The sequence below is a fragment of the Salvelinus alpinus genome, chromosome 28 (genome assembly GCF_045679555.1).
Source record: "Salvelinus alpinus chromosome 28, SLU_Salpinus.1, whole genome shotgun sequence".
Lineage (NCBI taxonomy): Eukaryota > Metazoa > Chordata > Actinopteri > Salmoniformes > Salmonidae > Salvelinus > Salvelinus alpinus.
In genome coordinates this window covers 19444601-19469083 of record NC_092113.1, presented here as the reverse complement: position 1 = coordinate 19469083, position 24483 = coordinate 19444601, and the positions used below count along the sequence as shown (strand labels likewise).

Genomic DNA, 24483 nt, shown 5'->3' with positions numbered 1-24483 from the left:
GTGACTTGTAAAGCAATGACTTTGTCCCACCTCTGCACGAAGCAGCCGCGACTGTCAGTAAGAGTGTCCGTGATTGCTATGGTTCTCAAGATGGACAAACCGTACTATTGCAGGTCTTTTAAGGGTGTATGCGAGCTTGTTCACCTAGCTGATTTCAGTTAGGCGCCAGCCGACCCAAAGCATGCGGTAGCCTTTAGCCATTTCCCCTCTCTCACTTCTTCCCCTCTCTCTCCTTTGCTCACTCCTGTGTTTGTTATAGTTGGCTATTGACTCCCTGTAGTCAAGGACAGTTTAACTCACTACTACCCTGAGGCAGACATGACCCTCATGTGCTTTAAAAGCTAAAGAGCCCAGGACTTGAATGTAGCTTTTTTTCTTCTTCTCTAGAGCACGCCCACTTAACTCAAGTCCTTGGGGGATTTTCTGTTGTCCAGCCACTGAGTACCCATTCAATCATCCATCGGTCCGTGCATTCATCACGGTCTCCATCTCCATCCATCTTAACTCCGGCTGACAAACCAGTCCACTCCACTTCCAGAATCCACCAGGTCCCGCCAGTCACTCACTATAAATAAACGCCCAGGCTCTTTAGACACAGGACCTCTCAAATACAAACAGGGCCTACCTCCCAGGGGACCCCGAAGGGCAAAAAAAGGAGACATTCTCACTTACGTTTCTCAGCGGTCTGGCTCTTAAAGAGCTTAACAGACTTTTATTTAGTTGAGAAATGCACTGTGTTTTTACTCCCAGTTATGTTATTTGAAAACAACAATGTAGCTCTCCCATATTCTTTCCCTGGACTCTATCTGTGGCTGTGACCACCTTCCCTCGCATGCTTTGATTGGCTGCTGGATGAAGGACGCTCAGTGTCAGCCTCATGCTTCCTGCTTCCTGTTGTGTCCAGCAAAGATTAAGCCCCCTCCTCCTCCCCTCTCTCTGGCTCCCTTTGGAACATTCCTTTACCCTTCTTCAGTTTCTATTCTTCTTAAACTCAGTAACTGGTGGTCACTGACTCCTGGTCATCACATTTATTAGATTAATTTCCTGTGATGAAAGGCAGTAAATGGAAATGGGCCTGAACCCTATGGCCACTAGGCTCACAGGCCACCCATTGGGTGGTGTATTCTGGAATGCCTGTGGATTACAGTCTCTGACTCTTACAGGCTGACTACACCACTCAAGTCGCATGGGCAAGCGTTGCAAAAATAAATTTAGACATACATGTTATTCAATTATTGCACCCACACTGCTCGCGCGTGCCAACAAGTGCCTTGCGTTGCCAAGGGCTAAAATAGAAGTCAGTTCTATTTCTGACGCAGATCGCGCTGCAAGTCCTGCCTCTCCCATCTCATTGGTTTATAGAAGCAGGTACCCACGTGCCATCACCTCATTGGTAATACCCACGTGGGTGACTGAAAGACTAACGAGGTCAGTGGCGGTAATGCACCTAATTTATGAAAGTTGCCAATCGCAATTTAAAGTCAAAAGAAGAAAAAGCCTGGGAGGAGAGATGACTAGAAACGATTCGGTTGACCATTTTATGTGTGGATTAATTGGTGGAGTAGAGATTGTGCATTTCAGGTAAAATAACTCAATGTTTATATCCCAGGACAAATTAGCTAGCAACAGCACGCTAGCTAAATAGGACAAATTAGCTAGCAAGTGCAAACTAGCTAGCTAAATTGCCATAAATGTTTAATGCTTTTCGACCTGTTCTCAAATTAATATAATTGGTTCAGAGTTTGTTTTGATATTTTAACATGCGTGTCGTGATCACGTTTGGTGTGGGGGGACAAAATGCATTTATGCACGATGGCGCACGCGTGCAGCTGGTTTGGGTTCCGTGTTAGTGTATTTGTATTTATTAAGGATCCCAATTAGCTGTTGCCAAGGCAGCAGCTACTCTTCCTGGGGTACAGCAACATTAAGGCAGTTATATACAATTTAAAATATGATGTTACATTTCATAACACTTTTCACAGGCCACTACTCTACTACCAGATATCTACAATACAAAATCCATGTGTACGTGTGTGTAGAGTGCATGCCTTGTGTGCCTGCCTTACACCATCATCCCAGAAACCCTAGACCCACTCCAATTTGCATACCGCCCCAACAGATCCACATATGATGCAGTCTCTATTGCACTCCACACTGCCCTTTCCCACCTGGACAAAAAGGAATACCTATGTGAGAATGCTATTCATTTACTACAGCTCAGCGTTCAACACCATAGTGCCCTTAAAGCTCATCAATAAGCTAAGGACCCTGGGACTAAACACCTCCCTCTGCAACTGGATCCTGGACTTCCTGACAGGCAGCTCCAGGTGGTAAGGGTAGGTAACAACACATCCGCCACGCTGATCCTCAACACAGGGGCCCCTCAGGGGTGCGTGCTCAGCCCCCTCCTGTATTCCCTGTTCACTCATGACTGCACGGCCAGGCACGACTCCAACACCATCATTAAATTTGTCGATGACACAACAGTGGTAGGCCTGATCACCGACAACAATGAGACAGACTATAGGGAAGAGGTCAGAGAACTGGCCGTGTGGTGCCAGGACAACTCCCTCTCCCGTAATCAAAACAAAGAGATGATTGTGGACTACAGGAAAAGGAGGACCGAGCACTCTCCCATTCTCATTGACGGGGCTGCAGTGGAGCAGGTTGAGAGCTTGAAGTTCCTTGGTGTCCACATCACCAACAAACTAACATGGTCCAAGCACACCATGACAGTTGTGAAGCGAGCACGACAAAATCTATTCCTCCTCAGGAGACTGAAAAGATTTGGCATGGGTCCTCAGATCCTCAAAAGGTTCGACAGCTGCACCATCGAGAGCATTCGGACTGGTTACATCACTGCCTGGTATGGCAACTGCTCGGCATCCGACCGCAAGGCACTACAGAGGGTAGTGCGTACGGCCCAGTACATCACTGGGGCCAAGCTTCCTGCCATCCAGGACCTCTATACCAGGCGGTGTCAGAGGAAGGCCCTAAAAATTGTCAAAGACTCCAGCCACCCTAGTCATAGACTGTTCTCTCTGCTACCACACGGCAAGCGGTACCGGAGCGCCAAGTCCAGGTCCAAGAGGCTTCTAAACAGCTTCTACCCCCAAGCCATAAGACTCCTGAGCATCTTGTCAAATGGCTACCCAGACTATTTGCATTGCCTCTCCCCCTCCTGTCTCCACACCACTGCCACTCTCTGTTGTCATCTATGCATAGTCACTTTAATGAACTCTACCTACATGTACATACTTCTTCAACTAACCGGTGCCCCCGCACATTGACTCTGTACCAGCACCCCCCTGTATATATTGTTAGTTTTTACTGCTGCGCTTAAATAACTTGTTACTTTTCTCTTATTCTTATCCATATTTTTTGAAACTGCACTGTTGGTTAGGGGCTTGTAAGTAAGCATTTCACTTTAAGGTCTACACCTGTTGTATTCGGTGCATGTGACTAGTAAAATTAGATTATTGATTTGATTTATGTGTGTCTGTGCCTGTGTCTTTCTTCACAGTCCCCGGTTTTCCATAAGGAGTATTTGTATTAAAAAAATGTAATCTGATTTTACTGTTAACATCAGTTACCTGATGTTCCATGCAGCCATGGCTCTATTTAGTACTGTACACCTCCCATAGTCTGCTCTTGACTTGGGGATTGTGAAGAGACCTTTGGTGACATGTCTTGTGGGGTATGTATGGGTGTCTGAGCTGTGTGCTAGTAGTTTAAACAGACAGCTCAGTGCATTCAGCATGTCAACATTTCATAGAAAAACAAGTAGTGATGAAGTCATTCTCTCCTCCACTTTGAGCCATGAGAGATTTACATGAATATTATTGTTAGCTCTCCGTGTACATTGCTGTAATCTCCCTGCAGCCATGACCAGATGCAGCCGTTCTCGTTCCCCCACCATTGCTGCCGCACAGAAATAGCCTAGTCCCCTCCTATTTTTGCCATGTGGCATTTCTACTATTTGCAACAAGTGTTTATTTATTTATGTTTTTGTTTTTTGTTGAATGGCTTGACATTCTTCTGCCTGCTGGTTGCTTGTGAAATAATATGCTAATGAGTTAGCTGGGAGCCTTTTGGTGAGGCTTGAAGGGAAGGGACAGAGGTATTTGTTGATTACCAGTGGGTAGGCAGGGAAGACGGAGGCCTATGGATTGGGATTCGAGATGGCAGCTGTTTCGTTTGCCCACTCGCAGTAGGATTCGATACCCCTCTTTCTTTCTATCCCCCTGCTGCCCTTCTGTTTCTCTATCCCTCCATGTCTTTTCGCCCTTCGAGATCTTGTTAATGAGTAGTCATGAATGTTATAGAAACAGCTGGCAGAGAAAGAGAGGAAAGGGGACGTGAAAGAATGAGTAACAATCCAAAATCTTTTCATGCTTAGAATTTGCTCTCAACTAAGAATGCACTATTGTCGTCCATGTCGTCCATGTCATCCTACTGCCGACAAATGGCAACTGCAACTTGTAGGCCTCAATGAGGCAAAAGACGAATGGAGCAAAGGGGGAACGTCTCATAGTTACTTGAATAAATGAAATGTGGCCGATTTTCTTTCAGGCGAGTGTGAGGTTACTTGCGGGTTCCAAGTAAACTTCAGCGAAGGCGGTAACTGATCAAAGCTGATATTTCTCTGAGAATAGACATCGGTTTCCTTCTTGACTTGCCCCTGGTGTTGCCTTTGGGATGCAGACACTGGAACCATATATCATTGATTCTTTACATATTTCACCTTCTTTCTCAGGTCATTCCTCCATTGCCTGTAATCAAATTCTCTCGCTCTCTCGCCACCCCCCCCCCCCATGTCTGATAAAGCAATGAAGTCAACCTAGGAAAAGAGAGATGGCTGAAGAAAGGATGCTATTTGAGATAATTGGAATACAGGCCCATATCGCAGGGCCTGGAAATAGAAGAACCAAAGCAAACAGTGTGTGCGTGCGAGAGAGCAGGGGAAACAGGTGAAGAGAACAGTAATCCTTCCTCTGAAGTCAGATTTGCTCGCTGTGTGTGTGTAATCATGTAAGGGGATAGAGCACAGACATGACCAGAAGCCATTGGAATGTTTTTGGAGCATTTAAGAGCAGCCTTCTCATTTTCACTTTCCTCCATGAGACCCTCAGAGATTTCACGCCGTCTTACTCTGATTCCAACTACTGTTGGTGCACAGCTTGAGCTTACCTGTATCTCTCCCACTCTATTCTCCCATGTGTGAAATCAGCAGACATCTTATCTAAGCGATACGGTTTCATATTTGCACAGGGGTCTTTTTAAAAGACGGCTCAAGTATGCACATAATGGTTTCACTTATTAATTTTCTCTCTTTCTGATTTCTTTCCCCACTTGATTCTGGCTTGCACTCCTCTGTTTTCTCTCCTCTTCTCGTGGAATATTGATGGCTGACTTACTGTCCTGGAAATGTGGGAAGACTGGTTGTATTGGTTTAGAGAGAGAGAAAAGGGGGATGGTTTAAAGGTTTAAAGAGTAGTAGTATGGCTGTTGTTTCTGCACCAAACACCCACTCGGATGCAGGAAAACACTATAATAATCATCTACATAAACACTTTTGTTTTTTCATCCAAATGGCACCCTATTCCCTTCATAGTGCACTACTTTTCACCAGGGGTCATAGGGCTCTGGTCAAAAGCAGTACACAACATATAAGGAGTAAAGTGCAATTTGGGATACACACCATGTTTTCCTTGCCGTGTTTTAATTTCCCGTTTCTTAACTAGTTCCTCTCAGTTCCTAATGAAAGTCTCCCCTGTGTGTGTTGTGTTTTCAGAGTGTCAGCCAGGCTTCTTCAAAGCCTTCGTGCCCAGCGACGCGTGCAAACTGTGTCCTGCTAACACCCAGCTGCTGGGCTCTGGGGCGCTGCTCTGCCCATGTGCAGAAGGCTTCTACCGCGCTCCCGACGACCTGGCAACAGGGCCCTGCTCAGGTTAGGAGGAGGAAGGGAGGCCATTTTAGAAAAATGACTAATGTGCACTGTCACCATTGGTGGATCCCACACTGACAACTAATGAGAGTTTTTATTGCTCTCATAGTGCTCTCTTAACCAAAATAATGACATAATGACACTAAATAGAAAATCACAGAATGCTACAGTGGTTGACATAATGATGACATTAATCATACATCGTGAACTAACATACTATGCATCCATTTTCCTGCTCCTGTTGCCTTAGGCCTGCCCTCAGCGCCGCAAGAACTGGTCGCCACGACCACCCAGCTGGCCGCGGGCAAGCTGCATCTGTCATGGAGCCCGCCGGAGGACACGGGCGGCCGCAGTGACATCACCTACAGTGTGGAGTGCAGATGCTGTGACGGCGCCGCGTGCCAGCCATGCGGGGAGAAGGTGCGCTTCGAGCCAGCCAGCTTGGGCCTGATGCACACCTGGGTGGCGGTGAGCGAGCTGGAGCCCCACCTCAACTACACTTTCACCGTGGAGGCCCACAGCGGAGTGTCGCTGTTCGCCAGCCAGGGGGCACCGCGCTCCAACAGGCCCCCGTCCACAAGCACATTGACCACTGCCCTGCACTACACAGGTGAGTCACCATCAGTGTTGGGATTCATTACTTGAAAAAGTAATACATTACGTATTACTCATTACATTTACTTTGCAGTATTACTTTGTGTAGAAAGTAATGCATTATTACTTTGCGTTACTTTTATGAATCCAGGTGAAAGCTATGATCCCTTATTGTTGTCACCTGTTAAACCCACTTCAATCAGTGTAGATGAAGGGGAGGAGACAGGTTAAAGAAGGAGTTTTAAGACAATTGACACATGGATTGTGTATGTGTGCCATTCAGAGGGTGAATGGGCAAGACAACATATTTAAGTGCCTTTTGAATCGTTTATGGTAGTAGGTGCCAGGCGCACCATTTTGAGAACTGCAATGTTGCTGTGTTTTTCACACTCAAGAGTTTCCCATGTCGATCAAGAATGGTCTACCACCAAAAGGACATCCAGCCAACTTGACACAACTGTGAGAAGCATTGGAGTCAACATGGGCCAGCATCTCTGTGGAACCCTTTCGACACCTTGTAAAGTTCATGCCCGGACGAATGAAGTCTGTTTTGAGTGCAAAAGGGGGTGCAACTCAATATTAGGAAGGTGTTTCAAATTTTTGTACCCTCGGTGTATACTCTAAGCAAAACACTTGTACAGATTTCCAATCTTTTCATTCAAAATATTTCTCTCGAGCCGCCAGTTCTATTTATAGATACACTGACCCATAGAGATGTATAGAGGGCCCACTTGCCACTTGACGGGAAAGCCCTCTATGGACAAAGATCAGAGGTGCGTCCTCTATAAATTTGTATGGACAACAGCTGTCATGCTTTTACTCAAAATAGCCTTTCTCTGCTCGCTCGAGAACTAAATGAGGAAACGAGACAAGATCGGATCATGGGTTTTGACAAAAATAACTAATAATATTACCCAGTTTGTAAAAAGTAACACGTTACTTTACGCCGTTACTCATAAAGTAATCTGATTACGTAACACGTTACTTTTGTAACACTTTACCCTCAACACTGGCCACCGTACTTAGGAATAATGGTAGTAGAAGTAGTAGAAACCTTTTAATTATGCATGATCAAATGGGATCTGAAATGTAGTTATGGCTTCTCATACAAGCATGATAACTAAATACTCTCACACATATTGCAGTGAAACCATTTCAAAAGCTCTTGGTTGGTTGAACCTATGAAGGATATTGCACAACGTCTCGGTATTGTTGACATCTCCCCTCCTTCCTTCTCCTTAGACCCCCCCAAGGTGACGTCCGTGCGTCTGGTCGAGCGAAGCCCCACCAGCCTTTCCCTGTCCTGGGCTGTAGCCCCCCGCAGGCCCCTGCCCCGGCCCACCCGCTACGAACTCAGCTACCGCAAGAAGGTACAGTACCACCCACGCCACCACTAGCGGGTGCATATTTTTGCACTGTTCTATTGTATTTATTTTGATACATAAGGACTTAAAAATGTAATGTTGTGATAATGCACAAAGGAAAGAAAGAGTAAGAGAAAGAAAATGAGCGGGGTTTCATGGAAGATAAACGACACATAAGGGGAGCAATATCGCATAACAAAATCATTATTATTATTATGAGTCCTTACTGAAACCCAGTGAATCAATCATGACTTCTCATCTTTCAATTATCTCCCCCCTCTCCAACTCTTCCAGGATGACAATCTGGATGTGACCACGTACACTGTTCTGATTCTGGAGAAGAGCTCTGTGCAGATCAGTGAATTGTCCCCAGCCACAGCCTACCTATTCAGGGTCAAGGCCCTGAGCCCTGAGGGCAGCCCTGGAGGATCCATGGAGGATGAATTTGAGACCCTGCCTGATAGTAAGGACGATGGCCATATGAGGCTAATAAGGAGAAGGGAGAATGATAGGATGCTATTTGAGATGATTGGGACACAGCCCCATACTACAGGGCCTCGAAATGAAAGAACCAGTGTGTGTTTATTTTTTTTGTGTCAGTGTGTTACCATTGTGTCTAAGGGTTTGTTGTTGATGTGCCACAGTGCCCCAGAGCAACACGGCGGTCATCTTCGGAGCGGCAGTTGGCGGAGCGGCCATGTTGTTCATTGTGGTGGTCGTCCTGCTCATACGCAAACGGTTAGCAGCAACCTCCTTTTCCCCCCCTCTGCCCCTCGCCCTTTTGTTAAGCACCTCCATAACACTCACCCCTTCGCTGGTTTCCTTTCTCATTCTTCTTTTCTTTTGCCAATTCTCCAAATGGCCTTTCCTCCATTCCTTTCAGCCACCTCTCTCTCCCCTTCCTTTTGCTACTATCTCTGTCTGTTTTCCAGCACTCACTAGGGGAGAATTGTCATTGAGTGCAGCTTGTCATTGCTCAATGAGCATACTCTAACAAGTAGTGGCTTTGAATGGAAGCGGGCCCAAGTGGCACATTGTTTTGGAATAAGAGCTGGTCGGCTCTTCTTGTGGCATACTATAGCAAATCCTTCAGCACAGCAGCACACCTCTGTCTGTCCGTCGATCCGTTCATCTGTCTTTGACACGGCTTAGGAAAAACAGACAGGCTCCAGTCTTTATCAAAGCTTTCCCTCAGTGAATCGAGGCAGCACACACCAATGACTAGGCGTCTTTTGAAACTAGCTGGAAATGGAAGGATAAAAAGAAAAACGGACCATTCAATTTTGGAGCGGGATGATGATGATGATGATTACTGATATTTATTTTCTGTTATTCAGGAGAAGGAACTCCCATACAAGACAAGAACCAGAAGATACTTACTTCTCTAGCTCAGGTAGACAAAAGAAAATAAGTACCCCTCTCTCTCTCTACGTATTTTTATCTTTCTTTCACAAATGCCCATCTATTCATATTCTTCTCCAGAGCAACTGAAGCCGCTGAAGACTTATGTGGATCCGCACACGTACGAGGACCCCAACACAGCCATCCTCAAGTTTGCCAGTGAAATCCATCCCAGCCACGTGACCAAGCAGAAAGTCATTGGAGCTGGTGAGTTCAGAACTAAGTTAAAACAATGTGCTTAAGGGCTAAGGATGAAGGTGTTGAAGGGTTTTTCCATCCCCTAAGTCCCTGTTTATATATATTTTTTGTGTTAATGCTACAGCTTGAGCTCTTGAGTGACAGTGGGTAGACCATTCAGATTGGTATTGATGGATTGCGTCTTCGACTTGCATGTTTAGACATAATTCAGTGTGGCAACTCTGCTTGGCTTCGGGGACCAGTGCTTTATCTCAGAATCCACATTAAATAATAATAAGATAAACAAAAGTAACTGAAGCAGAAAACTGAGTATTTGAAAGGCTATAACCCCTTGAGCCCAAACTCCTACTCTGCAAATGATAGTTTTATTGCAGTGTGACAACATCTGCCATTCTGCCCTTTGAACCCCCAACCCCCACCTCCCCTTCTCCTCCCCAACCGTGCTCTGTCGTCTGTGACAGCTGATTCCCATGCTCCCACACAGGCCACAAGCCTCCACCAATGAGAGATTAAAATGTTTAATGTAGCCTTTGTTTAACTAGGCAAGTCAGTTAAGAACAAATTCTTATTTACAATGACGGCCTACCCCAGCCAAACCCAGACGACCCTGGGCCAATTGTGTGCCGCCCTATGGGACTCCCAATCATGGGGAGAAACACATATTTCTTACACAATCCCACAATAACACACCCCTGTGAAAGGCCCGGAGCAAAACAGCTCCTGATGTTTCCTTGTTTACTTTCTCCTTACACAATTTCCATAACCCTCGAGAGACACTAAAGGTAGGGCTGGGCGATATGGCCTAAAAATCATATCTATTTTTTTTTTTTCAAACTTATGGGCGATTCACAATATCACTTTTTTGTATGTTTTCTCTAAGTTTTGTTGTACAATTTACTAGCTAACAAGGTAGAACAGTTGAATTGTTATTGGACACACCATTCATTCCGTCTCCAACTGTTTGAAGAGGATGCTAGCCTGTTCACTTTGTTCAGATGTTGGAATCAGGTGGCCTACCTTATTTCTCAGAATGAGATACGAGAGAACGAGTTGCCAATTCCTTATAGAATTGTGTTTAATGCTTATTTCACATTTATAAAACAGACTAGACAGCTAGTATAAGTCTTTGGCTAAAATGCTGCTAGCGGTATGCGATACTGCAATGCCACGCTCAACAAACTGAATTTTTCAGAACCAATGTTAATTGATGCTCCTGTTTTAGTAGTTTCTGTTCTGCGTGCAATTTGAGGAGTTGAGACTTAAAAGGGTTTTGTTGGAAAGGTTAACTTCTCTATTACAGTAAAATAATGTGTCCGTGTGTTTGTGTCCATGTGATTGATTCAGTTGGACCAAACCTTAAATGCAAATAGTGAGTTGAAACCGCTTGTCAGAGAGGATGAAGTGATATCTCATCTTTGTTGTTGTGAGTGGCAGGGGTTGTGTGTGTGTGTGTGTGGGGGGGGGGGGGGGGGGGTAAATGGGAAGGTGCACAGAAAGAGCAAAGGAGACGAGACCAAAAAGACAACATGAGAACAATTGGACATAAACGCTAAACAAATAAAGGGATTCTGCACAAAAACATTTGAACGAATGTAATTATTTCGATATCGCCCAGCCCTAACTACAAGCCACAACCATATAAAGGATAGTGCTTGAAATATTGCTCAATCTTGTCTTTGGGTTTTAAAACTGTTTTCTTCTGCGCCTCTAGGGGAATTTGGAGAGGTGTTTCGCGGTATTTTGAAAGCGCCAGGGCGGAAGGAGGTGGCGGTGGCCATTAAGACGCTGAAGCCGGGGTACTCGGAGAAGCAGAGGCAGGACTTCCTTTCAGAGGCAAGCATCATGGGACAGTTCTCCCACCAGAACATTATTCGCCTGGAGGGAGTCGTCACCAAATGTAAGAAGGCTCTGTTAGTCTACTGGGCGCTACCTGTACCTATAACAGTATACTCCTGTCAAACATTCACTTACCTGGTCTATATATTAATTTCATATGTATACATTTCCTGCCTGTTTTGGGCAGTAGTTAACATTTATTTATTCCCTTTTTTGATTCCAGTCAAGCATGCCATGATTGTGACTGAGTATATGGAGAACGGAGCACTGGACAAGTACCTAAAGGTGAGTACAGTACATCGTATGCAAGTTACCTATATAAGTGAAGGACAATGCGTTGCCACTGAGTTACCACAGAAACTTCACATGATGTCTCTCTAACAGTATGTGTGTGCAACCATGTGTGTTTCCTCCTCAGGATCACGATGGTGAGTTGCCCTCCTTCCAGCTGGTGGGCATGATGCGTGGCATCGCCACAGGCATGAAGTATCTTTCTGACATGAGCTACGTTCATCGTGATCTGGCTGCCCGCAACATCCTGGTCAACAACAACCTGGAGTGTAAGGTGTCTGACTTCGGCCTGTCCCGAGTGCTGGAGGACGACCCTGAGGGCACCTACACCACCAGTGTGAGTTATCATTGGACGTTACAATGGTTGGCATTACTTAGCCACTTGCTTATGCATTTGCCTTGTAAACACTGTATTTCAGTGTAAACTGCTCACAGAGGACTTTAATTGAATTGAGCAAAACTGTATTTTTTGGTCTTTGACCTGAGTGTTGTCCACTTGTTTCCCCTCCAACAGGGTGGTAAGATCCCCATCCGCTGGACAGCCCCAGAGGCCATTGCCTACAGGAAGTTCACCTCGGCCAGCGACGTGTGGAGCTTCGGCATTGTCATGTGGGAGGTCATGGCCTTTGGCGAGCGGCCCTATTGGGACATGAGCAACTGCGAGGTATGCTACAATTCTAATGCTAACCAGGAGTTGGAACCAGTTCAGGGAACAGAACCGAAAACCGGAAAATAACAAACATTATCAAGGAACGGAAACGAAAGTGATCCATACTGTTCCGGTACAGAACCGTTATTTTTAAAGCATGGGAACCGGTTAATAACGTTCTTTAACGTTCCAGGCATTTTGCTCTAGTCCCACAAAAAATTTAACAAAGTGCCTATGCAAAGCCCTCACTCTGTCACTCAGAAACTTATTCCAGGATCTGCCTGCAAGCTGAAAATCCTTGTGCGTGTTTAGGCTACCTGCCCTCCAACGTCTGAAGCATAGGCTACTGTACTGACGTTACCATAGGCTACTGTACTGATATTACCATAGGCTACTGTACTGATATTACCATAGGCTACTGTACTGATATTACCATAGGCTACTGTACTGACGTTACCATAGGCTACTGTACTGATTTTACCATAGGCTACTGTACTGACGTTACCATAGGCTACTGTACTGATATTACCATAGGCTACTGTACTGACATTACAAGCGTGATTCAGAAGATGGGAGAGAGATTTAACTTTTTCAATGTACAAAAGGGTAAGACGTGTTTTTAGTTCTGGTGCCGCTCTGCACACACAGCTAGCTAGCTAGCTCAAGCTTGTTAGCTAGCTAGCTCAAAGGACATTCAACATTCCTCCATAGAAGCCGCTGCTCCTAGGTATAATTCTGTGGACCTAATTCAGATAATGCGTGTCATAACAAGATGCCCAGTGCTTCAAGCCTCCTCAACCCTCTTGCTCTCATCCCACCCGCAAAATTTCTGTTGCATCCTGCGCCATAGGCTACACTGTCAATCACACATGTAAACAACTAGCTTGCCTGCTCTATCTGCACTGATTGGTGAAGTAATTTAATGAGCTAAATGTAAAAAACTGATTTCACAGGTTAAAAAAGAACAGAAAGAAATGATATAAACCAGTATTTTGGGGGGGGGTTCGAACCGAGTCAGAACATTTATTTTGCTGGTCGGAACAGTTGAAAGAAAAAAAAAATGGTGGTTCTGTTCAGAACGAAACAAATGAACAATAATTTTGGTGCTAATTACCATAACATCTCATTGAGCCTCGTTTCAAGTCTGAGATCTCAAAGTGACCTCTAGCCTCTGATTTTCAGGTAATGAAGGCCATCAACGAGGCGTTCAGGCTGCCGGCGCCCATGGACTGCCCATCAACCGTCTACCAGCTCATGTTGCAGTGCTGGCTGCAGGAACGCTCGAAGAGGCCCCGTTTCCCGGACATTGTCAGCCTGCTGGACAAGTTGCTCAGGAGCCCTGAGTCCCTGAAGGCAATCGCAGATTTCGACCCCCGGTAAGAGTCCTTTAATCTCTAGAAGGGAATTAAACAGCAAAACAGAGTGGAGCGTAAAAAAAAAGCTGATTTTTGTTAAATTCTTGGTAGGATAGTGTGGCTGTCTGAACATGTTTTAAACACATTTACATGTTGGTCATAGTGAATTACAGGAGCAATTAGGGTTAAATGCCGTGCTTAAGGGCACGTCAACATATTTTTCACCTCAGGGATTCGAACCAGCGACCTTTCGGTTACTGGCCCAACGCTCTTAACCGCTAGGCTACCTGCCGCCCCACAAAAAACAAAGAGCTGTCAGGTTCCTTCCTTAATCAGTTTCTCCATAGCTGCACCAAACGCTTTTTATCTCACTGTTTCCTCGCAGGGTTATTACAGCCTTTTCTTTGTCTTCATTGTCGGTCGGCTGTTGATGATTATTGCTCGCTCTTCTCTACTTTCCCTACTCCAGCGTATCCATCCGCCTGCCCAGCACCAGTGGTTCGGACGGCTCACCCTTCAGGTCGGTGTCCGAGTGGCTGGAGTCCATCAAGATGAGCCAGTACAGCGAGAACTTCACCTGTGCCGGAGTGTTCACCATGGACCAGGTGCTGCAGATGAAGAACGAGTGAGTAGTGTTTTTTTAAGCGTTTAATTTTTATTTTGGGGGGACATTGTCTGTTGCTAGATGAGATGTTCATCATAAAATATCTAATCTGAGAAACTGTTGATTGCAAATAATCTAAGATTGGTTGAGAGTATAGGAATAGAATAGTACATATATATGTATAGAGTATCTGCACAATGGAGAACAACTGATTCCCAAGCTGGGCCCTTTCTTAATTTTCCAAAACATGTTATGGATGTGACTTCTGAAGAGTATTTGGGGTTTTTGTTCTTGAAAAAGTTGCTTTCAAAAGCCAGAGAACAGTTTACGCACAATATAAGCTCTGGCATTTCTACAACTCGAGAAAACAAGTGAGATGGAAGAAATTATGGAGTGAAAGAAAGACCAGGCTCATTTGTGGTGGCCTGGTGGTGGCTTGTGGTTTGCCCCCTCCTCTCTCTTCCTCCCTCTGTCCTTTTTACAATTCTTTCTCTCATCCCTCCTTTGCCCACACCAGCAGCCCAGGGCAGCACTTCTGCAGCAGCCTGAACACTGGTCCTGGCTGTGTAGGGCAAAGGCCCTCGTGACTTTGCCCTAGGAAAGGAGAAGGAGAAGAAGAGAGAACAGCCACTAGAGTAGAAGGGGCAATGTGGAGATAAGGGAAATTAAGGCAAATGTAGCGTAGAACAGTTGTGGATGAGGAGAGGACTTTAGGGCAACACACACCTCAAAAAGATATTCAGACGAAGGCACTGTCCCGAAATATCATATCAGTCTTTCAATAATTACAGTATCTGGGAGTTAGAAAGTCTTCAGACATAACACATGAAAATGAGCGCTGTGTGGAAACGGGAAACGTCTTTGAAGTGTGTGTCATATATTCCCTGGTGAGATTTTCGGTCCCATGCTCGATCTCTTGTCATCTGGTTGCACTCGACCTAACCAGGAACTATTTACGACACTCCCTCTGCTCGCCAGAGAAGTGATTGATGGGTGAGATGGAAAATCCTCATTAACTAATTAAAAATGTCATTAAACCTGGTAATGAGTGACTTAGATGTGGGACACCTTTGCCAGATTCTGGCACGTGTGGACATGTGAGGGGTTTGCCCTTTCTTGAAAATGTGAAATTGTCCTTCCACCCTCCCAGCTAGTCTCTAGAGGTTATTCTCAATAGGTTGCTATCTTTGCTTTGCTAGTGCCTAGTGTTTGCAGGGTTTCATTTTTTCCTTTCAATTAATACCTAGACAACCAAGTGAGGGGAGTTTCTTACTAATTAATTAGCTTACTTCATCAATCAAGTACAAGGGTGAAGCGAAAACCTGCAGACACTCAGCCCTCCGCGGAATGAGTTTGACACGTGACATGAAAGGAATCTGAACCAAGTCAAGATGTGAATTCCCCCGTTGCTATCCAATGACTCTCTCAATCGCTCTCGTCTTCTTTTTCACAGGGATATCAAGATCATTGGCGTAAGACTGCCCGGCCACCTGAAGAGAATTGCATATAGCATCCTGGGCTTGAAAGACCAGACCAGCACCCTGAGTGTATTTGCAGTGTGACTCAATACTAGTGGTACATGAATTTGAATCGGCACTAAAGCGGGCAACACTCTGACTGAATTTTGAACTCTGTGTTGGACTGGACTGGAGCGGAGCTGCGGGAACGGCTTTGGACAGGCAGAACCAAACTGAACACGTCGTAGGAACATGGTCCAGCCAAAAGAGACTGACATATTGTACATTTTTGGAGATTTGTAACAGACTTGTTAAGTGATTGCTAATATTTTTGAATTTATACAGCAATAGATGTATTAATTAGACTGTGTATATTATACTGTATATAGTTTTTATTATCCATCTCCATTGTACAGATACAGTTCATTGCTCAATCTTTGTTTTATATATTTTTGGGATGCATGCTTCCATCTCTAGCACCCAATATTGAGAAGAGAAAATGAAAATAAGTGACACAACCACTTATACTTAGTTCAACCAATATGAATCTTTGTGTGACGTGGACTGCTGTGTCCTTTTCGGAATGAGTCTGGTGTTGCCGATGCCATTGCAATTCACTGAGTGAAATGCATTCTGGTCGGCGTAATCTCTTGCTAAACTAATGAAAATGCACTCGAAGCAGAGAGTGGACCTGAAAGGGTCTGGCCATAGGTTAACATGGGGCACTGGTGTATGCCAGTCTTGAGGTTATTGTCTTAAAGTCCAGGTTGAGCTGTTGTTGGCTACTGTTATGCCTTATGTGGGCTTGATTCAGATGTTAAGCTATCATATGAATTTGAGTTTATATAAAAACAGTGTGAAAAGATATGAGGTACTCATCATGTTCAGTTTAACGGGCTGTAAAGGCTTGTATTGATCGATTGTAACAAAGAACATCACTTACAGTGCCTTCGGAAAGTATTCAGACCCTTTGACTTTTTCCACATTTTGTTACTTTACAGCCTTATTCTAAAATTGATAAAAATATACAACAATCTACACACAATACGCCATAATGACAAAACGAAAACCCTTTGGAAACAGGATGCACCGGAGTTAAATTTCGAGTCTCATAAGACCCTGCCTTTCTAAGGTCTTTGAAAGCCAAGTTAACAGATTACCGACCATTTCGAATCTCACCGTCCCTTCTCCGCTATGCAATCTGGTTTCAGAGCTGGTCATGGGTGCACCTCAGCCACGCTCAAGGTCCTAAACGATATCATAACCGCCATCGATAAGAGACATTACTGTGCAGCCGTATTCATCGACCTGGCCAAGGCTTTCGACTCTGTCAATCACAACATTCTTATTGGCAGACTCAACAGCCTTGGTTTCTGAAATTACTGCCTCGCTTGGTTCACCAACTACTTCTCCGATAGAGTTCAGTGTGTCAAATCGGAGGGCCTGTTGTCCGGACCGGCAGTCTCTATGGGGGTGCCACAGGGTTCAATTCTCGGGCCGAATCTCTTCTCTGTATACATCAATGATGTCGCTCTCGCTGCTGGTGATTCTCTGATCCACCTCTACGCAGACGACACCATTCTGTATACCTCTGGCCCTTCTTTGGACACTGTGTTAACTAACCTCCAGATGAGCTTCAATGCCATACAACTCTCCTTCCGTGGCCTCCAACTGCTCTTAAATGCAAGTAAAACTAAATGCATGCTCTTCAACCGTTTGCTGCCCGCACCTGCCCGCCCGTCCAGCATCACTACTCTGGACGGTTCTGACTTAGAATATGTGGACAACTACAAATACCTAGGTGTCTGTTTAGACTGTAAACTCTCCTTCCAGACTCACATTAAACATCTCCAATCCAAAATAAAATCTAGAATCGGCTTCCTATTTCGCAAAAAAGCATCCTTCACTCATGCTGCCAAACATACCCTCGTAAAACTGACCATCCTACCGATCCTCGACTTCGGCGATGTCATTTACAAAATAGTCTCCAATACTCTACTCAACAAATTAGATAGTCTATCACAGTGCCATCCGTTTTGTTACCAAAGCCCCATATACTACACACCACTGTGACCTGTATGCTCTCGTTGGCTGGCCCTCGCTTCATACTCGTCGCCAAACCCACTGGCTCCAGGTCATCTACAAGTCTCTGCTAGGTAAAGCCGCCTTATCTCAGCTCACTGGTCACCATAGCAGCACCCACCCGTAGCACGCGCTCCAGCAAGTATATCTCACTGGTCACCCAGTGAGTACAGAGACTTTTGATGAAAACCTGCTCCAGGACAACAACCCTAAGCACACAGCCAAGACAACGCAGGAGTGGCTTCGGGGCAAGTCTCTGAATGTCTTTGAGTGGCCCAGCCAGAGCTAGAACTTGAAACCGATCTAAACATCTTTGGAGAGACCTGAAAATAGCTGTCCAGCATCGCTCCCCATCCAACCTGACAGATCTTGAGAGGATCTGCAGAGAGGAATGAGAGAAACTCTCCAAATACAGGTGTGCCAAGCTTGTAGAGTCAAATCTAAGACTCGAGGCTGTATTCGCTGCCAAAGGTGCTTCAACAATGTACTGAATAAAGGATCTGAATACTTATGTAAATGTAGTATTACATTATTGTTTTTTATACATTTGAAATAAATTATATTTTCTTTGTCATTATGGGGTATTGTGCTTAGATTAATGATGAAAAAACGATTTAATCAATTTTAGAAAAAGGTTGTTACGTAACAAAACGTCAAGGGGTCTGAATACTGTCCGAATGCACTGTATATTGTAGCACTTAAATAAGTAACAATTGGGTTAAGTTGTCTCACCTAAAATATCTAACTTGCTTTTTTTATTGTCATTATGCCATAGGAAGATCACATTTGAAATAAAATGATGCAGAAAGAATTATATTAATAATTATGAATTTAATTTGGAAAGGTATTGCCGAGCTTCAAGTCAGGAATACATTGAGTGTGTGCCTTTTTTTCAAAGTTAGTTGAAAATACAAATGCCTAAAAAAGTAACATTTCGGAGGGTTAGAAATGCTTTTTGAGATTTCAGACAGTGTAATGTGTAGTTTGTAGTTTGATATGCAATTTCAATGTGGCAGTAAAGTAGTATTTTCTTCTTTTTTTTTTAAATGAAAAATGAAATTTGGAATTCTTATTGGTCTATTAACTAGTTAACTGACCTTGTGATGTCACCAGGCAGGCCATAACTCCATCCCACCAGAACAGACAAAAATTTCAGGCCTTCTTTTCAAACAGCTCTTACACTAAATGGGCATTATCATTTTCAATGTCATAGTATTATTCCAACCACATAGTGTGGAAACATACACTGAGGACACCAAACATTAGGAACACCTTCCTAATATTGAGTTGAACCCCCCCTTTTTCCTTCAGAACAGCCTCAATTCGTCGGGGCATGGATTCTACAAGGTGTTGAAAGCGTTCCACAGGTTTGATGGCCCATGTTGACTCCAATGCTTCCCACAGTTGTGTCAAGTTGGCTGGATGTCCTTTGGGTGGTGGGCCATTCTTGATACACAGGAAACTATTGAGTGAAAAACCCAGCGTTGTTGCCATTTTGACAAACCGGTGCGTCTGGCACCTACCATAACCAGTTCAAAGCCAGTTAAATATTTTGTCTTGCCCATGCACCTTCTGAATGGCACACATACACAATCCATGTCTCAAGGTTTAAAAATCCTTCTTTACCTGTCTCCTCCCCTTTATCTAGATTTAACAAGTGACATCAATAAGGGATCATTGATCACCTGGTCAGTCTATGACATGGAAAGAGCAGGTGTTCTTAATGTTTTCTCAGTGTATATAAAAAACAGGAAAATTACATTTTTGACTACTGGTTCTTTAAGCAGACAAATTAGCAGTTTCTTGATTATAAAGTAAACTACATTTTATACTTTATTGAACAGTCTATTTTTTTACTTTTATTTATTGTCCTTTTTACACTGAGCTGGGATTTATTTGTAATTGAAAGTTGTTTTTCAGTCTCAATAAACTATTGCCTTTCATTCATATTTGGTATTTATTAGGATCCCCATTAGCTGCTGCAAAAGCATCGGCTACTCTTCCTTTGGTCCACATGAAGCATGACATAATGCATAGTACAGAACATTACTAGTCAAGGACTGAAATACATACATTTAAAATGTAACACACAGCCTACGTATCAGTACATACAGTGCATTCGGGAAGTATTCAGACCCCTTCACTTTTTCCACATTTTGTTACGTTACAGCCTTATTCTAAACTGGATGAATTTTTTTGAAATCTTTGCAAATGCATTAAAAATAAACTATCACATTTACTAAAGTATTTAGACCCTTTACTCAGTATTTTGTTGAAGCACCTTTGGCAGCCTCGAGTCTTCTTGGGAATGACGCTACAAGCTTGGTACTCATGTATTTGGGGAGTTTCTCACATTATTTTCTGCAGGTCCTTTCAAGCTCTGTCAGGTTGAATGGGGAGCGTTACTGCACAGCTATTTTCAGGTCTCTCCAGAGATGTTCGATCCGGTTCAAGTCTGGGCTGTGGCTGGGCCACTCAAGGACATTCAGAGACCTAAGTCATTCGCGGGTTGTCTTGGCTGTTTGCTTAAGGTCGTCCTGTTGGAAGGTAAACTTTCGCCCCAGTTAGAGGTCCTATGCGCTCTAGAGCAGGTTTTCATCAAGGATCTCTCTTTCTGTACTTTGCATCGTTCATCTTTCCCTCGATCCTGACTAGTGTCTCAGTCCCTGCCGCTTGAAAACATCATCCCAGCATGATGCTGCCACCATGCTTTACCGAAGGGATGGTATTGGCCAGGTAATGAGCGGTGCCTGTTTTCCTCCAGACATGACACTTGGGTTTCAGGCCAAAGTGTTCAATATTGGTTTCATCAGACCAGATAATTTTATTTCTCATAGTTCTGAGAGTCCTTTAGGTGCCTTTTGGAAAACCTCAAGCGGGCTATCATGTGCTTTTTTACTGAGGAGTGGCTTCAGTCTGGCCACTCTACCATAAAGGCCTGATTGCTGGAGTGCTGCAGAGATGGTCATCCTTCTGTAAGGTTCTTCCATGTCCACAGAGGAACTATAGATCTCTGTCAGAGTGACCATCGGGTTCTTGGTCACCTCCCTGACCAAGGCCCTTCTCCCCCAATTGCTCAGTTTGGTGTGGCGGCCAGTTCTAGCAAGAGTCTAGGTGGTTCCAAACTTCTTCCATTTAAGAATGATGGAGGCCACTCTGTTCTTGGGGATCTTCAATGCTGCAGACTTTTTTTGTATACCCTTCCCCAGATCTGTGCCTCGACACAATCCTGGGCTCTATGGACAATTTCTTCCACCTTATGGCTTGGTTTTAGCTCTGACATGCACTGTCAACTGTGGGACCTTATATAGACAGGTGTGTGCCTTTACAAATCATATCCAATCAATTGAATTTACCACAGGTGGACTCCAAGTTGTAGAAACATCTCAAAGATGATCAATGGAAACAGGATGCACCTGAGCTTCATTTCGTGTCTCATAGCAAAAGGTTCTGAATACTTTTATGTAAATAAGGTATTTCTGTTTTTCATTTGTAATACATTTTGCAACATTTTCTAACCTGTTTTCGCTTTGTTGTCATGGGTTATTGTGTGTAGGTTGATGAGGATTTTTTTTTTTACTTAATCCATTTTAAAATAAGGCTGTAATGTAACAAAATGTGGAAAAAGTCAATGGGTCTGAATACCTCCTGAATGCACTGTACACACTATCTAGATCTAATACATAGTACAGTGCAAATTACAATACAAGATTTATAAAATGGCTGTGTCTCTTCATAGTACCATTTGTGCAGTAAGGTGTTGTTTATCTGTTTTTTGAAACTGGTTTTATTACTAGCTTGAGTTACCTGGGGTTGCAGAGAGTTCCATGTAGTCATGGCTCTATTTAATACTGTGTGTTTCCCAGCCTCTGTTCTGGACCTGGGGACTATGAAGAGACCTCTGGTTGCATGTCTTGTGTTGTACCGATGAGTTTCCGAACTGTGCCAACTGATTGAATAGACAGTTCGGTACCTTCAAAACATCAATACCTCGCACAAAGACCAATAGTGATGTAGTCAATCTCTCCTCATCTTTGAGCCAGGAGAGACTGACATGCATGTTACTGACACTTTCCCTCTGTGTACATCTAAGTGCAATACGTGCTGCTTTGTTCTGGACCAACTGCAATTTATCTATGTCCTTCTTTGCAGCACATGATCACAGAGCTGGGCAGTACTCCAGGTGCAACAAAACTAGGGCCTGCAGGACCTGTCTGGTCGACTGAGATGTCAAGAAGGCAGAGCAACGCCCTATCATGGACAGACCTCTTCCCATTTTAGCAACCATTGAGTCTATATGTTTTGACCATGAAAGAATTATGCTTTTAGTTTTTGAGATATTTAGCACCAGCCTATTGCTAGTTACCCATTCTAAAACTGACTGGAGCTCTATGTTAAGTGTCTCAGTTATTTATTTTACTGTTGCAGCTGACATGTATACTGTTGAGTCGTCAGCGTACGTACATAGACACAGAGGCTTTATTCAAAGACAGTAGAAGGTCATTTGTAAAAACAGAAAACAATAATAGCCCTAGCCGGCTGCCCTGCGGCACACCAACTGAATTTGCATGAAAGAGGCTTCCATTAATCAACATATATTAGATATGTAACTCTCAATCCATGATAAGGCAAAGGATGATAAATCGATAACACCTACTGTATGTTTCTTCTGTAAAATAACTTTGTATTTCATCAAACATTGATTGGTCAACTGTTTGAACCGTTAAGGGGTGTTCTGATATTCTTGGGTAGTGGAATGACCTTTGCCTCTCTCCAAGTCTGAGGGTACACACGGTCTTCTAGGCTTAAATTAAAGATGCGACAAACAGGAGTCACAATGTATTCTGCCACCAACTTCGGCAATTTACCACCCAGGTTGTCAGTACCAGGTGGTTTGTCCTCATTTATAGATAGCAAAAAAAAATCTCCTTCTTTCACACCCACTTTGTGGAACTCAAAACCTCAGTGCTTGTCTTTCATTATTTAGTCCATTATGCATGAATATGAAGGCTCAGCTTTTGTTGTTTGCATGTCATACAGTACCTAAGTTTCCTAATCTTGTCAACAAAAAAGTTATTAAAGTGTTTGGCAATATCGAAGGGTTTTGTTATGAACAAGCCATCTGCCTCAATGGAAGATGGAGCCGAGTTTGCTTTATTGCCTAGAATTTAATTTAAAGTACTCCTGAGCTGTTTACTATCATTCTTTATATAATTTACTGTATCTTTGTTCCATAGTATAGTTTCTTCTTCTTTTTGTTTAGTTCCGTGATTTCTCAATTTACTGTATCTTTGCCAGTCTACTGTGTTGTCAGACTTATTTGCTATTATTTCCTTTCCCTCATCCCTCTCAACCATAAAGTTTTATTTATTGAATTAATTTCTGTTGACTGATTGACACTCCAAAACACCACTTACCTTAACTTAAGCCTGAAATTTGATTTAATTTTGCATTGTCCACTTGGTGATGTAGTTTACACACAGTACTGAGGATTTTGTTTTTCTGTATCAAAGTTTATTTTTATATTTTATAGGCTACAGGGGAAGGGATTTTAAAATTAAACCTGGATGTAATTTTAATATGGTTGTTCATACTATATTTACACACATTTGAGTCACATGTGTTTGCTTATATTAAAGAGTTGTGTATTACATAAACTTAATTCCAGTTTTGGATAGATATGAATGCAGTTCCTGTGTCAACATACAGTCATTTAAATCATTTGAGATGGAAAGGGCATTAGATTCTCATAGCAAAAAAACTAACAACCCCTGAAATTGTGCTCCCGTGTGGCACAGCGGTCTAAGGCACAGCATCTCAATGCAAGAGGCATCACTACAGTCCCTGATTCGAATCCAGGCTGTATCACATCTGGCTGTGATTGGGAGTCCCATAGGGTGGCTCACAATTTGGGCCAGTGTCGTCCAGGTTTGGCTGTGGTAGGCCGTCATTGTAAATAACAACTTCTTCTTAACTGACTTGCCTAGATAAATAAAGGTAAAAAAAAAAATATATATATATATATATAAAAAGTTAGACTTTATGATTTTGTTTGTTTCAAAAGAGATGAGATCTTGATCTGCAATTAAATGACTTTTCCCTTTGGGAAATCCCCAACGTGTAGTATCAGAACGTCTCCCATGAACTTTAAGCTTATGTTAAACTTCACATAATAAGACCGGTCATCATCCATTTACTCAACTGGTAACACAGGCTTTTCGGGATTTAAAATCTGTAATGAGTCATGGTCAACATGCAGATGACAATGAAAACCGCTGTACAATGTATTCTAGCAAGCCCAGGCCTGCCCTTTTCTTTAAATTGCACTTGGTGTTGACCAAGCCTCTCCTAATCTCATTCAGGCTGACCTTGTATTGAAAGTCACTTGGGTCTGGCACCATCTATTTTAAATGTATCAGCTGGGGTTGATTGATGCAGGTAACAAAGCATGTAATGCATTCCATAGATAAGACGAACATACAAGAAAAGGAATGTAAATATTTAGATAGACTTTAGTCTAGCTGGGAAAATGGGCAAACAAAGAACTAACAAGGAAATAGTACAGGTAGACAGAGCGTGGGCACAGTGATAGTCATGTAAGCATGACTTTGTCATGGTCTTTGTCCTTGACTTAGTCTAGGCCTGCAGTGTGTAATCTACGACACTTTGAGGTGAATGTGACACCTAGAAATAGTCATGGCTTTG

The 24483-nt window shown here is 43.5% G+C and overlaps 1 protein-coding gene across 1 annotated transcript in view; it reads left to right on the top strand.

The window, feature by feature from the left end:
- The window catches only part of LOC139557346 (ephrin type-A receptor 2-like), a 42334-nt gene extending 22613 nt beyond the window's left edge, over positions 1-19721 (top strand). Inside the window, exons 4-17 of the mRNA XM_071372033.1 lie at positions 5795-5950; positions 6198-6557; positions 7784-7911; positions 8200-8368; positions 8550-8643; positions 9243-9298; positions 9388-9513; positions 11216-11401; positions 11564-11625; positions 11759-11968; positions 12146-12295; positions 13463-13656; positions 14105-14260; positions 15693-19721. Of these exons, the coding sequence (XP_071228134.1) occupies positions 5795-5950; positions 6198-6557; positions 7784-7911; positions 8200-8368; positions 8550-8643; positions 9243-9298; positions 9388-9513; positions 11216-11401; positions 11564-11625; positions 11759-11968; positions 12146-12295; positions 13463-13656; positions 14105-14260; positions 15693-15801 (2156 nt within the window). The 3' untranslated portion in view covers positions 15802-19721. The remainder of the gene's footprint in view (positions 1-5794; positions 5951-6197; positions 6558-7783; positions 7912-8199; positions 8369-8549; positions 8644-9242; positions 9299-9387; positions 9514-11215; positions 11402-11563; positions 11626-11758; positions 11969-12145; positions 12296-13462; positions 13657-14104; positions 14261-15692) is intronic.
- Positions 19722-24483: the final 4762 nt, after the last annotated feature.